General features: G+C 43.8%; 1 protein-coding gene across 1 annotated transcript; it reads left to right on the top strand.

Annotated features, from left to right (window-relative positions):
- The first annotated feature begins 2,321 nt into the window (after positions 1-2,321).
- LOC119919900 (ovomucoid-like) lies at positions 2,322-9,798 on the top strand. The gene is made up of 4 exons (XM_038740696.1): positions 2,322-2,440; positions 5,545-5,570; positions 7,433-7,563; positions 9,621-9,798. The coding sequence occupies exons 1-4, from the start codon at positions 2,350-2,352 to the stop codon at positions 9,664-9,666; spliced, it is 294 nt and encodes a 97-aa protein (XP_038596624.1). The 5' UTR covers positions 2,322-2,349; the 3' UTR covers positions 9,667-9,798.
- Positions 9,799-16,072: the final 6,274 nt, after the last annotated feature.

Genomic DNA, 16,072 nt, shown 5'->3' with positions numbered 1-16,072 from the left:
TAAGCGCTTAACGAATGCCGTTATTGTTATTATTATTATTACCCCAGCGCTTAGAACAGTCTTCTAGACTGTGAGCCCACTGTTTGGTAGGGACCGTCTCTACGTGTTGCCAACTTGTACTTCCCAAGCGCTTAGTACAGTGCTCTGCACACAGTAAGCGCTCAATAAATATGATTGATTGATTGCTCAGCACACAGTAAGTGCTTAACAAATACCAAAATGATAACAACGATCTAGCTAAACATCTGGTGCATTGCATCCCACGCCTTTGAGAAGACTGTGAGCCCGCTGTTGGGTAGGGACTGTCTCTATATGTTGCCAACTTGTACTTCCCAAGCGCTTAGTACAGTGCTCTGCACACAGTAAGCGCTCAATAAATACGATTGAATGAATGATTCTGGAGTTGCTCTATGCAGGTAACTGGGCTTTAGGGTCACCAGCACAAGACGATGTGTCACATATGAATATAAGAGAAGCAGCGTGGCTCAGTGGAAAGAGCCCGGGCTTTGGAGTCAGAGGTCATGGGTTCAAATCCCGGCTCCGCCAATTGTCAGCTGTGTGACTTTGGGCAAGTCACTTCACTTCTCTGGGCCTCAGCTTCCTCATCTGCAAAATGGGGATTAAGACTGTGAGCCCCCCGTGGGACAACCTGATCAGAATAGTGCTTTGCACATAGTAAGCGCTTAATAAATGCCATCATTATTATCTGCCGTTTATTTATTTATTTATGCATATTAATGTCTGTCTTCCCATCTAGACTGTGAGCTTTTTGTGGGCAAAGAATGTGTCTGTTGCTGCATTGTACTCTCCCAAGCACTTAGTATGGTGCTTTGCACATAGTAAGCCCTCAATAAGTACGATTGACTGAATGAATGACTGAATGAATGAATCAGACTCAGAACAGCTCTAAGACTGGACAAAAAGTCTCAAGAAAATGGAAGGGATGTTGCAGTCCCGCAGTTGGGAAAACCCTATACACTACGAAAAGTTTTCATTGTCTGCTGTGTGACCTTGGACAAGTCACTTTGCTTCTCCGGGCCTCAGTTACCTCATCTATAAATAGAGGATTAAGACTTTGAGCCCCACATGGGACATAGACTATGTCCAACCTGATTAGCTTTTATATACTTAGCTTTTTCAGCGCTTAGAACAGTGCTTTGCACCTAGGAAGTGCTTAGTAAATGCCATTATTATTATCTACCCCAGCTGTTAGTACAGGGCCTAGCACATAAATACGTGCTTAACAAATCCCATAAAAAAAAAAAATTGGCAAAAGAACTGCTGCCTCTTGGGACTTTGCTCCCCGCATGGGCTGAGCACTGTGGTTTGCTTCTGCAGACTTGAGATGCTATTAAAAAAATAATAATAATAGTAAAAATTGTGGTATAATAATGATAATAGTGATGATATTTGTTAAGCGCTTAAAACGTGCCAAGCTCTGTTGAAAACCCTGGCGTAGATACAAGGTCTAGAATACAATCAATCAATCAATCGGATTTATTGAGCGCTTACTGTGTGCAGAGCACTGTACTAAGCGCTTGGGAAGTACAAGCTGGCAACAAATAGAGACAGTCCCTACCCAACAGTGGGCTCACAGTCTAGAAGGGGGAGACAGAGAACAAAACCAAACATACTAACAAAATAAAATAAATAAATAAATAAATAAATAAATAAATAAATAAAATAAATACAAGATAGGTTGTCCCATGTGCGGCTCACAGTCTTAATCCCTATTTTACAGAGGACGTAACTGAGGTCCAGAGAAGTTAAGTGACTTGCCCAAAACCACACAACAGACAAGTGGTGGAGGCAGGATTAGAACCCACGTCTAGAATACTTCTCAACTGATTTTAACTTTGCTATTGAAACGGTGCTAAAAAATGAAATGACTAATAATAACAACAATAGTGATGGCATTTGTTAAGCGCTTACTATGTGCAAAGCACCGTTCTAAGTGCTGGGGAGGTTGCAAGGTGATCAGGTTGCCCCACGGGGGCTCACAGACTTCATCCCCATTTTACAGGTGAGGGAACTGAGGCCCAGAGAAGTGAAGTGACTTGCCCAAAGTCACACAGCTGACAAAACTGACTACCATAAAATGACTTTCCAATCCTCAGGTTTAATATAGAAATCACTTTCTTAGGCCATCGTCTGAAACTTCTAGGCATTTCCCGTTGAATCCTCATGTTCTTAATGACCCTGTTCTAGGGTGTCCCTTTCCTCTAAAACATTCTGAATGTGACTTCATAATCGCCACGCTCCTCGTCATAAATGGGTGATTACTGAGTTCCTACCCGTTAAGATCAAGTGAGCTCAGACTTCTGAGGTTTTAATTCTTGGCGAGCTCTCATGGAGAACACTTTGGTCAATGGAGCCACCTTCTCCCTCGTGAAAATGAATACCGCCTTGATGCTCCCCTTCTTGACACTTTATTTCTCAGGTGATGGCTTTTGAAACTGTTCCTAACTCCTAAGACATTGTAAATCAGGATAGCTGTTTTCTAGATTAGGTTATTTTCCAAGTTTTTGTCTTGAAAAAAGGAAACATTCCCGGTGTAAGAATGATGCAGTTCATCGCCTCCTCTAGACTGTAAGCTCATTATGGGCAGGGAACGTGTCTGTTAATTCTGTTGTATTGTACTCTCCCCGACTGAGCCCGCTCTTTCCTCTTCTCCTCCCCATCCCCCCCACCCTACCTCCTTCCCCTCCCCACAGCACCTGTATATATGTTTGTACAGATTTATTACTCTATTTATTTTACTTGTACATATTTCCTATTCTATTTATTTTGCTAATGATCAATCAATCAATCGTATTTATTGAGCGCTTACTGTGTGCAGAGCACTGCACTAAGCACTTGGGAAGTACAAGTCGGCAACAGATTTATTGTGATTTATTTATTTATAATTTATAATGATGTGCATCTAGCTTTACTTCTATTTATTCTGCTGACTTGACACCCGTCCGCATGTTTTGTTTTGTTGTCTCTCTCCCCCCACCCTAGACTGTGAGCCCGTTGTTGGGTAGGGACCGTCTCTATATGTTGCCAACTTGGACTTCCATCATCATCATCATCAATCGTATTTATTGAGCGCTTACTATGTGCAGAGCACTGTACTAAGCGCATGGGACGTACAAATTGGCAACATATAGAGACAGTCCCTACCCAACAGTGGGCTCACAGTCTAAAAGGGGGAGACAGAGAACAAAATCTTCCCAAGAGCTTAGTACAGTGTTCTGCACACAGTAAGTGCTCAATAAATACGATTGAATGAATGAATGAATGAATGGTTAGAACAGTGCCCTGCACATAGTAAGCGCTAGATAATTACCACGGATGGATTGATTATGAGAAACAGCCTTAAAATGTGCCCAAATCCTTAAATTAAAGCTCACGAAAAGAGAATCTCCTGGGCCTCATATCCTCCATCTATGCGCTTGGCTCTGTAACCCACAAGCATTTTGATTTTCACCCGATCTTAAGGCACTTATGTACTTATCCAACCGCGATTTATTGTCTGTCTCCCCCTCCGTTATGTAAGCTCCTTTCTGACAGGGACCGTGGCTATCTATTCTATTCTGGAATTGAACTCTTCCAACATTTGGAAGGCTGCTTGGTACCCAGTAAACACTCAATAAATTAAAATTATTATTGTTACTATTATTATAAATGCTATTGATTCATTGATTGGCCAGTTCTGCCTTTCGGCAGTCTTGTACTGCTTTTCTTGGAGAATTCTCTACGGCTCTAAATCATTCTAAATCACCTTTTAGACTGTGAGCCCACTCTTTTAGACTGTGAGCCCACTGTTGGGTAGGGACTGTCTCTATATGTTGCCAATTTGTACTTCCCAAGCGCTTAGTACAGTGCTGTGCACATAGTAAGCGCTCAATAAATACGATTGATGATGATTCTGTGTCTAGGGCTGGGTAAAAACAAAACACGAAAAAGCTCAATTTTTAATTAGCTTCTAAAACAGATTCTAAAACACATCCCCTACCCAACCTTCTTTCCCTGTTGTCACCTGAACAGAGACTGCACCCTTTCACTGTACAGAGTGTAGCTCACTTCACCTTCATCTAGCATTTCATTCAATCGTATTTATTGAGTGCTTACTCTGTGAAGAGCACTGTATTTTGTTTTGTTGTCTGTCTCCCCCCCTTCTAGACTGTGAGCCCGTTGTTGGGTAGGGATTGTCTCTATCTGCGGCCTAATTGTACTTTCCAAGGGCTTAGCACGGTGCTCTGCACACAGTAAGTGCTCAATAAATACGATAGAATGAACGAATGAATAAGCGCTTGGGAGAGTACTATATAACAATAAATGGACACATTCCCGCCCCACAGCGAACTTACAGCCTAGAGGGGGAGACAGATATTAATAGAAATAAATAAATTTCAGCTCTGGGGTAGATATAAGATCACCCCCTGCTATTTCCACTCCCTCCTCTCCTTCTCCAGCCCAGCCCGCACCCTCCGCTCCTCTGCCGCCGCTCACCTCCTCACTGGGCCTCGTTCTCGCCCATCCCGCCGTCGACCCCCGGCCCACGTCCTTCCCCTGGCCCGGAATACCCTCCCTCCTCACATCCGCCAAACTAGCTCTCTTCCTCCCTTCAAAACCCTACTGAGAGCTCACCTCCTCCAGGAGGCCTTCCCTGACTGAGCCCCCTTTTTCCTCTCCTCCTTCCCCCACCCCAGCACCTATATATATTTGTACAGATTTATCACTCTATTCTACTTGTACATATTTGCTATTCTATTTATTTTGTTAATGATGTGCATATAGCTTTAATTCTATTAGTTCAGACGACTTGGACTCCTGTCTACGTGTTTTGTGCTGTTGTCCATCTCCCCCTTCTAATAATAATAATGGCATATATTAAGCGCTTACTATGTGCAAAGCACAGCTCTAAGCGCTGGGGAGGTTACAAGGTGATCAGGTTGCCCCACGGAGGGCTCACAGTCTTAATCCCCATTTTACAGATGAGGGAACTGAGGCCCAGAGAAGTGAAGTGACTTGCCCAAAGTCACACCGCTGACAATTGGCGGAGCCAGGATTTGAACCCATGACCTCTGACTCCAAAGCTCGGGCTCTTTCCACCGAGCCACGCTGCTTCTCTTCTAGACTGTGAGCCCGCTATTGGGTAGGGACCGCCTCTATACGTTGCCGACCTGTACTTCCCAAGCGCTTAAACATAGTAAGCGCTCAATAAATACGGCTGAATGAATGAATCAGGTCACACATGGGGCTCACGGGTTCATTTATGAACTTATTCACACTCTGTTTAGCACTCGCGAATATCAGTCTGCACAAAACATATAAAGCATGTTTTACAAGTCTTTCTCCCCCATTAGAGGTCCCACAGGATCCTTTTGGGTGGAGAAAATGTTTCATTGATATTCTGCACTTCTCAAGCACCTAATACAGTGTACCCACCCGAAAAGCATGCTTTACAAATGCTATCTCAACCTTGAGCTCTACTTCCTCTACCTCACCATTGGGCTGCTTTATTTCATTCTTCTGCCTTTATATTCTTTGTTCCAGATATATATGCAATCTCCCCGAGAAAGGTAAGAGTATTATTTCCTGTCTACAAATGACTTCGGCCATCATCAAGCCAAGGCTTTCGCTTGTGATATTTGTATCCATTCTCGAACAGAAGATTGGGTGGAACTGTGAGAAGTGATGTTGATAAAAACACGTCCAGCTAAAGAGAGAGTGCTGTGGGAAATTCCTTGAGATTTAAGATGAATTGTTTTCTAATGGTGCTTCTTCTGACTCCAGGGCTCATACGCTATCCACTAGGCCACGCTGCTTCTCAAGTTCGCATTTGAATTTGCTGAAAGAGTCATCAGTGGTATTTATTGAGCACTTACTATGTGCAGAGCACCGTACAAAGTACTTGGGAGAGTACAACCGAAGCAGCGTGGCTCAGTGGAAAGAGGAAGTTCAGGGGTTCGGATCCCAACTTCACCACTTGTCTGCTGTGTGACCTTAGGCAAGTCACTGCACTTCTCTGGGTCTCAGTTGCCTCATCTGTAAAATGCGGATTAAGACCGTGAGCCCCACGTGGGGCAGGGATTGTGTCCAACCCGATTTGCTTATATTCCCTCCAGTGTTTAGGGGATTGTGTCCAACCTGATTGGCTTATATTCCCTCCAGTGTTTAGTACAGTGCCTGTCACATAGTAAATGCTTAAAAAATACTGCAATTTTTTAACAGAGTTGGTAGACACATTCCCTGCCCACAAGGAGCTTATAGTCTCTTCTCTGATTTGGCTCTGAGCCCCCTTTTTCCTCTCCCCCTTCCCCCCCCCCGCCCTACCTCCTTCCCCTCCCCACAGCACCTGTACATATATTTGTACAGATTTATTACTCTATTTATTTTACTTGTCCATATTTCCGATTCTATTTATTTTGTCAACGCTGTGCATCTAGCTTTACTTCTATTTATTCTGACGACTTGACACCTGTCCACATGTTTTGTTTTGTTGTCTGTCTCCCCCTTCTAGACTGCGAGCCCGTTGTCGGGTAGGGACCGCCTCTATAGGTTGCCAACTTGTACTGCCCAAGCGCTTAGTACAGTGCTCTGCACAGTAAGCGCTCAATAAATACGAATGAATGAATGAACGGTGAATTCTAGGCAGGCTTGGTGTCCAGCAGGGCCTCGGGATTAACGGCCAAGCAAAGATGAAGTGCTCCTAGGGACAACTGTGTTTCAGATGCTTGCCCAAACCGGGCTTCTTGAATAGCCCCCAAGTAACTCAGGTATTACTAGAGAAGAAGCGTGGCCTAATGGATAGCGCATTGACCTGGGGTCAGAATCAATCAATCAATCAATCGTATTTATTGAGCGCTTACTGTGTGCAGAGCACTGTACTAAGCACTTGGGAAGTACAAGTTGGCAACATATAGAGACAGTCCCTACCCAACAGTGGGCTCACAGTCTAAAAGGGGGAGCCCAGTCAGAAGGACTGGGTTCTAATCCTAGCTCCGCCACTCGTCAGCCGTGTGACCTTGGACGAGTCACTTCACTTCTCCGGGCCTCAGTGACCTCACCTGTAAAATGGGGATTGAGACTGTGAGCCCCAGGTGGGACAGGGATTGTGTCCAACCAGCTTTGCTTGTCAGAGCGAAACATAGTGCCGGGCACATAGTAAGTGCTTAACAAATGCCATAATTATTATTATTAGGTGTCCCAGGGTAGCCCCATGGATCAATCAGTACAGAAGGAGGATGGATACTTACAAAAGCCTGTTTCTCCCCAGGGGGTGGGGGCAGGGCTGTCCCTTCTGACCTAAAATAGAAGATGGGGATGAGCCGTTACTATTATTTTAACCACTCTAGGAGAGAGAAGAGAGTTCCCCGCCTCTTGTCATCTGAACCACGGAAGGAAACACGAAAGACGATTTGACCTGTCAGTTTTATTTTAGGATCCTGCCTGTAGCTATTACCAACAGAGATCAATAGATCATCAACGTCTGTGCTATTTAAAGGTTCATCTAATTTGTGGCTCAGATGGCAGGACCTACCCCAATTTCTGTGTGCTTTGCTATGCTCAAATGTAAGTAAACGAACCAACAAACAAGAATAAAAACATTTCAACCTGTGGGATAGATTCACTGAGGGCCAGACCAGGGTTCCTCCTTTTTATTTGATTTGTTTTCTTTTCCATGTGAGGGCCAAAAGTTCAGCTCCTATCAGTACTTGGGCATTTATATCCCTTATTGGGTAGGGACTGTCTCTATATGTTGCCAATTTGTACTTCCCAAGCGCTTAGTACAGTGCTCTGCACATAGTAAGCACTCAATAAATACGATTGATGATGATGATGATGATGATGACTGTCTCTATATGTTGTCGACTTGTACTTCCCAAGCACTTAGTACAGTGCTCTGCACACAGTAAGCACTCAATAAATACGATTGATTGATTGATTGATTATTGCAATGCTGCGAAAATCAATGTGTTTTTCTGGGACAAACCATACTGCTTTCTTCCTTACGGAAGTTTCCCAGTAAGCTTAGGCCTTCTAGTAGCAATGTAGATCTTTGGCTTAAAATAATTTTCTTTACTTTTAAATTTGTTTTGCAACAAAAAGCTTTCATTTGGACCTATCCTAGGGGAGTTGATTTTCACAGGCGGAGATTTTCAGGAGAAAGTTCCCCTTTAGGCACGATGCCTCCTAGGGAAAGACGGGCACCAAAAATCTCATTAACACTAGAAGTAAGGATAAATAGACAAGGGAAAAGGGAATGCAGCCACACGGATCTATCCCTGTTTCCGAGTCTGTCCTAGGAATTTGGACACTAGCATGTCGACGTGATTGACGGACAGTACCTCAGGTATTAATAATAATAGTAATAATAATAATGGTGTTTGTTAAGTGCTTACTATGTGTCAAGCACTGTTCGAAGGTGGGGGGTGATACGAACTAATCAGGTTGGACGCAGTCCCAGTCCCACACTGGGCTCTCAATCTTAATCCCCATTTGACAGATGAGGTAACTGAGGTACAGAGAAGTGAAGTGACTTGTCTAAGGTCAGGCAGCAGAGAAGGGAGGGAAGATGGTGTTAGGGTCAATCAATCAATCGTATTTATTGAGCACTTACTGCGTGCAGAGCACTGTACTAAGCGCTTGGGAAGTACAAGTGCTTCCCAGAAGTACAAGCGGGTCCCAGAAAGCCGCAAGCTGAGTCGAAATGGAGAGTGCCAAGTGGGAGACGGACAGTGATGGCGGGAGCCAACTGGTTTCAGGAAGACTCCGAGGGCCCCCGGGTGATAAAATCAGCAGCAGCAGCATTTATTGAGTGCCAACTGTGTGCAGAGCATCATCGTGGCTCAGTGGAACGAGCCCGGGCTTTGGATTCAGAGGTCAGGGGTTCAAATCCCGGCTCCGCCAACTGTCAGCTGTGTGACTTTGGGCGAGTCACTTAACTTCTCTGGGCCTCTGTTACCTCATCTGGAAAATGGGGATTTTTTTTTTACTGGTATTTATTAAGCGCTTACTATGTGCAAAGCACTGTTCTAAGCGCCGGGGAGGTGACAAGGTGATCAGGTTGTCCCCCGGGGGGCTCACAGTTTTAATCTCCATTTTAAGACTGGGATTAAGACTGTGAGCCTCCCATGGGACAACCTGATCACCTTGTAACCTCCCCGGTGCTTAGAACAGTGCTTTGTACATAGTAAGCGCTTAATAAATGCCATTATTATTATTATAATTTTTAATCATGCCTCCCCTTCCCGCCGTCCCGACACTGCAACTGGCTTGAGGGAAGCCTCTGGGATCCAGATGGGTTGGTGATGGGTTGGTGAGGGAGGGATGAGGGGTGGGAGGAGAGGCAGTCCCTATTCATTCATTCATTCAGTCGTATTTATTAAGCGCTTACTGTGTGCAGAGCACTGTACTGAGCGCTTGGGAAGTCCAAGTTGGCAACATATAGAGACGGTCCCTACCCAACAGCTGGCTCACAGTATAGAAGGGGAAGACAGACAACAAAACAAAACATGTGGACGGGTGTCATCAGAATAAATAGAGATAAAGCTAGATGCACATCATTAACCCTAGGGGCCAAATGGGCCCAAATTGAACATCTTTAATACCTCTCATTTTTTTTCTAGTGAATCTAATAACAGAATTCAACTTAAACATCATGGAAAATGCTGACTTGCTCCATGTGGTTCCTTTAGTTTTACCCTTCCACTAGCCCGTGCCTTCAGAAAAATGAAACGTCTGCTCAGCGGGAGCCTTACTGAGGTCCTATCATCTGTTTTTATCTTCTTGTCCTAATAAAGACTATTCGATTGAAATCTCTTTTTAACAGGGAAATTAATCTGGGGGTATCTTTCAAACTGTACTCAGAAAGCAGACACTGCACCCTTCCTGCAGTGAGAAGGTGCCGGCAAATCCAGAGCAATCCACCTGCGTGACGCTTATTTTATTTCTTCGCATCAAGAAACCGGCGTGGCTTAGTGGAAAGAGCACGGGCTTGGGAATCAATCAATCAATCAATCATATTTATTGAGCGCTTACTGTGTGCAGAGCACTGTACCAAGCGCTTGGGAAGTACAAGCTGGCAACATATAGAGACGGTCCCTACCCAACAGTGGGCTCACAGTCTAGAAGGGGGAGACAGAGAACAAAACCAAACTTACTAACAAAATGAAATAAATAGAATAGATAGGTACAAGTAAAATAAATAAATAAATACAGTAATAAAATAAATAGAGTAATAGATCAGAAGACATGGGTTCTGATCCTGGATCCGACACTTGTCTGCTGTATGAGCTTGGGCAAATCACTTCACTTTGCCGTGCCTCAGCTCCCTCGTCTGTAAAATGGGGATTAAAACCGTGAGCCCCACGTGGGCGACCTGATTACCCTGTATCTACTGGTGCTTAGAACAGTGTCTGGCACTTAGTAAGCGCTTAACAAATACCCTAATTATTATTATGACATGAGTTTTTTTTTTGTCGTGAGAAAGTTAACTCTCAAATGAAATCCCCCTCTTCAAACAGCTCCTGCAGAATTTCATCTTTTGCATTCCCATTCAGAGACACCTAAGTGAACTATCCGGAGAACCTATCTATTCAAAACATACACCAAAACGCTATATGGTCGATCGCTTGAGATTAAGATTTTAATACAGCGCTTAGAACAGGGCTCTGCACTTAGTAAGCGCTTAACAAATGCCATCATCATCATTACTATTACTATTATTATTATTAATACGAAGGGCTGCCTTTTTGTTCGTTAATTGGTGATTCAGTTTCACTGTTTTTTCTCTTCTGCCCTTCCTGAGAATAGCCTGGAATTATCAGTGGTATTTATTGAGCACTCACTGTGTGCTAAGTGCTTGGGAGGGTACACTATAACAAATTCGGCGGACACGTTCCCTGCCCACCGTGAGCTCACTTGGGAGAACAGGAGAGAGTTCGGTAGATGAGTTGCTGGACATTTCTCATCGCGTTCAGGAAACATCAAAGCTCTCGTCTCCGACTTTACAGTCATAAACTATTTAGAGAGGCGGCGTGGCTCAGTGGGAAAGAGCCCGGGCTTTGGAGTCAGAGGTCGTGGGTTCAAATCCCGGCTCCACCACTTGTCAGCTGTGTGACTTTGGGCAAGTCACTTCACTTCTCTGGGCCTCAGCTCCCTCATCTGTAAAATGGGGATGAAGACTGTGAGCCCCACGTGGGACAACCTCATCACCTTGTATCCTCCCAGCGCTTAGAACAGTGCTTTGCACATAGTAAGCGCTTAATAAATGCTATCATTATTATTATAAACTGATTTTTCCCCAGGAGCCACCGTGTTACGAGATGAGGCTCACGCAGTCCAGCGGCTTTCCTCCGCACAGCCTATTCATTTTCTTAATCAATAAAAAGAATTTTCTTCAAGCAGCTACTGAAATTTTGCTTCATTACCTGGGCAACCGTAGGTGCCAACTCCACGGGGCAAGTGACTGTGAGCCCACTGTTGGGTAGGGACTGTCTCTATATGTTGCCAATTTGTACTTCCCAAGCGCTTAGTACAGTGCTCTGCACACAGTAAGCGCTCAATAAATACGATTGATGATGATCCCCAAGAAAGTTTCCCTCTCTCTCTCTGACCACGCACTCTGAGCTGTTCTGCCTCTAGGCCCGTCTGATTATTTTATTTATTTTACTTGTACCTATCTATTCTATTTATTTTATTTTGTTAGTATGTTGGGTTTTGTTCTCTGTCTCCCCCTTTTAGACTGTGAGCCCACTGTTGGGTAGGGACTGTCTCTAGATGTTGCCGACTTGTACTTCTCAAGTGCTTAGTCCAGTGCTCTGCACACAGTAAGCGCTCAATAAATACGATTGATTGATTGATTGCTGATTATGTTGCCAACTTGTACTTCCCAAGCGCTCAGTACAGTGCTCTGCACACAGTAAGCGCTCAATCAATATGATTGATTGATTGATTGCCTCAGAACGAGAAAACCCCAAGAGCCGCTGAGCTTGCTACTCAACTGGAGCAAATCATGAACCCTCCCCATTCTGTTCATGCTGCCTGGCATATTCCCAGCCTCATGGCACTTATGCATAAACATGCGATTTATGTATGAATGTATTTAATAATAATAATAATAATAATACTGATGACATTTGTTAAGCGCTTACTCTGTGCAAAGCACTGTTCTAAAAGCTGGGGGGATACAAGGTGATCAGGTTGTCCCACGGGGGGCTCACAGGCTTTATCCCCATGTTCCAGATGAAGGAACTGAGGCCCAAATAACAATAATAATAATGATGATGGCATTTATTAAGTGCTTACTATGTGCAAAGCACTGTTCTAAAAGCTGGGGGGATACAAGGTGATCAGGTTGTCCCACGGGGGGCTCACAGTCTTCATCCCCCTTTTCCAGATGAGGGAACTGAGGCCCAAATAACAATGATAATAATGATGATGGCATTTATTAAGTGCTTACTATGTGCAAAGCACTGTTCTAAAAGCTGGGGGGATACAAGGTGATCAGGTTGTCCCACGGGGGGGCTCCCAGTCTTCATCCCCATTTTACAGATGAGGGAACTGAGGCCCAGAGAAGAAGAAGAATAATGATGGCATTTGTTAAGCGCTTACTATGTGCAAAGCAGTGTTCTAAGCGCTGGGGGGGATACAAGGTGATCAGGTTGTCCCACGGGGGGCTCACAGGCTTCATCCCCATTTTCCAGATGAGGGAACTGAGGTCCAAATCACAATAATAATAATGATGATGAAGGCATTTATTAAGTGCTTACTGTGTGCTAAGCACTGTTCTAAGTGCTGGGGGGGGGATACAAGGTGATGAGGTTGTCCCACGTGGGGCTCCCAGTCTTCATCCCCATTTTCCAGATGAGGGAACTGAGGCTCAGAGAAGTGAAGTGACTCGCCCAAGGTCACCCAGCTGACAAGTGGCGGGGCCGGGATTCGAACCCAGGACCTCTGCCTCCCCCTCCCGGGCCATCCTTATGATTATTTATGGTTATTCTGGGCCTCACCCACTACTTATTTATTTATTTATTATTTACAAGTTGCCGACTTGTACTTCCCGAGCTCTTAGTCCAGTGCTCTGCACACAGTAAGCGCTCAATAAAGACGATTGAATGAATGAATGAATATGTTGCCAACTTGTACTTCCCGAGCGCTTAGTCCAGTGCTCTGCACACAGTAAGTGCTCAATAAATATGATTGAATGAATATGTTGCCAACTTGTACTTCCCGAGCGCTTAGTCCAGTGCTCTGCACACAGTAAGTGCTCAATAAATACGATTGAATGAATGAATGAATATGTTGCCAACTTGTACTTCCCGAGTGCTTATTACAGTGCTCTGCACACAGTAAGCGCTCAATAAATACGATTGAATGAATGAATGAATATGTTGCCAACTTGTACTTCCCGAGCGCTTAGTCCAGTGCTCTGCACACAGTAAGTGCTCAATAAATATGATTGAATGAATGAATGAATGAATATGTTGCCAACTTGTACTTCCCGAGCACTTATTACAGTGCTCTGCACACAGTAAGTGCTCAATAAATATGATTGAATGAATGAATGAATGAATATGTTGCCAACTTGTACTTCCCGAGCGCTTAGTCCAGTGCTCTGCACACAGTAAGTGCTCAATAAATATGATTGAATGAATATGTTGCCAACTTGTACTTCCCGAGCGCTTAGTCCAGTGCTCTGCACACAGTAAGTGCTCAATAAATATGATTGAATGAATGAATGAATATGTTGCCAACTTGTACTTCCCGAATGCTTATTACAGTGCTCTGCACACAGTAAGCGCTCAATAAATACGATTGAATGAATGAATATGTTGCCAACTTGTACTTCCCGAGCGCTTATTACAGTGCTCTGCACACAGTAAGTGCTCAATAAATATGATTGAATGAATGAATGAATGAATATGTTGCCAGCTTATACTTCCCGAGCGCTTAGTCCAGTGCTCTGCACACAGTAAGCGCTCAATAAATATGATTGAATGAATGAATGAATATGTTGCCAACTTGTACTTCCTGAGCACTTAGTACAGTGCTCTGCACACAGTGAGTGCTCAATAAATATGATTGAATGAATATGTTGCCAACTTGTACTTCCCGAGTGCTTATTACAGTGCTCTGCACACAGTAAGTGCTCAATAAATATGATTGAATGAATGATTGAATGAATATGTTGCCAACTTGTACTTCCCGAGAGCTTATTACAGTGCTCTGCACACAGTAAGTGCTCAATAAATTCGATTGAATGAATGAACAGACAAAACTCTGTCAACTGCCACTGTCGTCTAGTACTGGTAGAAATCAACTTGTCCCTGGCATCCCCGCTTGAACACAACGCAGAGTCCGTGAAATTTTCTTCGACGGTGGCCCTTTTGACAGTTATTCATTTAAGTGACCCCAAATCCCCAAATGACCGGAGGGAGGGAGGTCATTCCCGGAGGAGTGGCATAATTCTTTCTGGGTTTCTACTGATTAAAGTGGATTTCAATCAATCAATCAATTGTATTTATTGAGCGCTTACTGTGTGCAGGGCACTGGACTAAGCGCTTGGGAAGTCCAAGTTGGCAACATAGAGAAACGGTCCCTACCCAACAGTGGGCTCACAGTCTAAAAGGGGGAGACAGAGAACAAAACATACTAACAAAATTAAATAAATAGAATAGATATGTACAAGTAAAATAAATAAATAAATAAACAGAGTCATAAATATGTACAAACATATATACATATATACAGGATTTGATTAGCTAGTATAAAATGGAGTAAATGGTAGCACTTTTTACACTCATTTGGCGCTTTCACACTTACAGCATGTCAGAGTGGGGATTTCTAGAGTGGGGAGTGCAAAGAAGCAGCGTGGCTCAGTGGCTTTGGAGTCAGAAGTCACGAGTTCAAATCCCGGCCCCACCAACTGTCAGCTGGGTGACTTTGGGCATGGCTCAGTGGAAAGAGCCCGGGCTTTGGAGTCAGAGGTCATGGGTTCAAATCCCGGCTCCGCCAACTGTCAGCTGGGTGACTCTGGGCAAGTCACTTCACTTCTCTGGCCCTCAGTGACCTCATCTGTCAAATGGGGATGAAGACTGTGAGCCCCCCGTGGGACAACCTGATCACCCTGTAACCTCCCCAGCGCTTAGAACAGTGCTTTGCACATAGTAAGTGCTTAACAAATACCATTATTAGGGTAAATAACTAAAAAGTTAAATTCACTAATAAAAATCGTATGCACTGTTAGGATGTTTGGTTTTGTTCTCCGTCTCCCCCTTTTAGACTGTGAGCCCACTGTTGGGTAGGGACCGTCTCTAGATGTTGCCAACTTGTACTTCCCAAGCGCTTAGTACAGTGCTCTGCACACAGTAAGCGCTCAATAAATACGATTGATGATGATGATGATGCTTTGCACATAGTAAGCGCTTAAAAAATGCCATTATTATTATTATTATTATTATTTGGGCAAGTCACTTCACTTCTCCGTTCCCTCGTCTGCAAAATGGGGATTAAAACCGTGAGCCCCCCGTGGGACAACCTGATCATCAATCATCATCATCATCAATCGCATTTATTGAGCGCTTACTATGTGCAGAGCACTGTACTAAGCGCTTGGGAAGTACAAGTTGGCAACATCTAGAGACAGTCCCTACCCAACAGTGGGCTCACAGTCTAAAAGGGGGAGACAGAGAACAAAACCAAACACACTAATAAAATAAAATAAATAGAATAGATATGTACAAGTAAAATAAATAAATAAATAGAGTAATAAATAAATAGAGTAATAAATAGAGTAACCTGATCACCTTGTAACCTCCCCAGCGCTTAGAACGGTGCTTTGCACATAGTAAGTGCTTAACAAATACCATTATCATTATTATTATTAGGGTGAATAACTAAAAAGTTAAATTCACTAATAAAAATCGTATGCACTTTAAAACGTTTTTCATCTGTGTAGAGCAACTTCCCAACAGGGGCTACTCTTGAATCAATTTTACATTCTAAGGAAACGTACCCTCTCTTTGTCGCTTCAGACTATACCCTTTCACAGAGAAATTAAGATTTTACCACATCTCCC

Source organism: Tachyglossus aculeatus, chromosome X1 (assembly GCF_015852505.1).
Source record: "Tachyglossus aculeatus isolate mTacAcu1 chromosome X1, mTacAcu1.pri, whole genome shotgun sequence".
NCBI classification, from domain to species: Eukaryota; Metazoa; Chordata; class Mammalia; order Monotremata; family Tachyglossidae; genus Tachyglossus; species Tachyglossus aculeatus.
This window is presented reverse-complemented; position numbering and strand designations above follow the sequence as displayed.

What these genes read in the sequence shown, in the direction of transcription:
- LOC119919900 (XM_038740696.1), top strand. Translation starts at nt 2,350, where the DNA reads ATGGAGAACACTTTGGTCAATGGAGCCACCTTCTCCCTCGTGAAAATG. An exon ending in ATGCAATCTCCCCGAGAAAG is followed by an intron (nt 5,571 to 7,432) that starts GTAAGAGTATTA and finishes GTTTTATTTTAG; the next exon opens with GATCCTGCCTGTAGCTATTA. An exon ending in GTGCTTTGCTATGCTCAAAT is followed by an intron (nt 7,564 to 9,620) that starts GTAAGTAAACGA and finishes TTTTTTTTCTAG; the next exon opens with TGAATCTAATAACAGAATTC.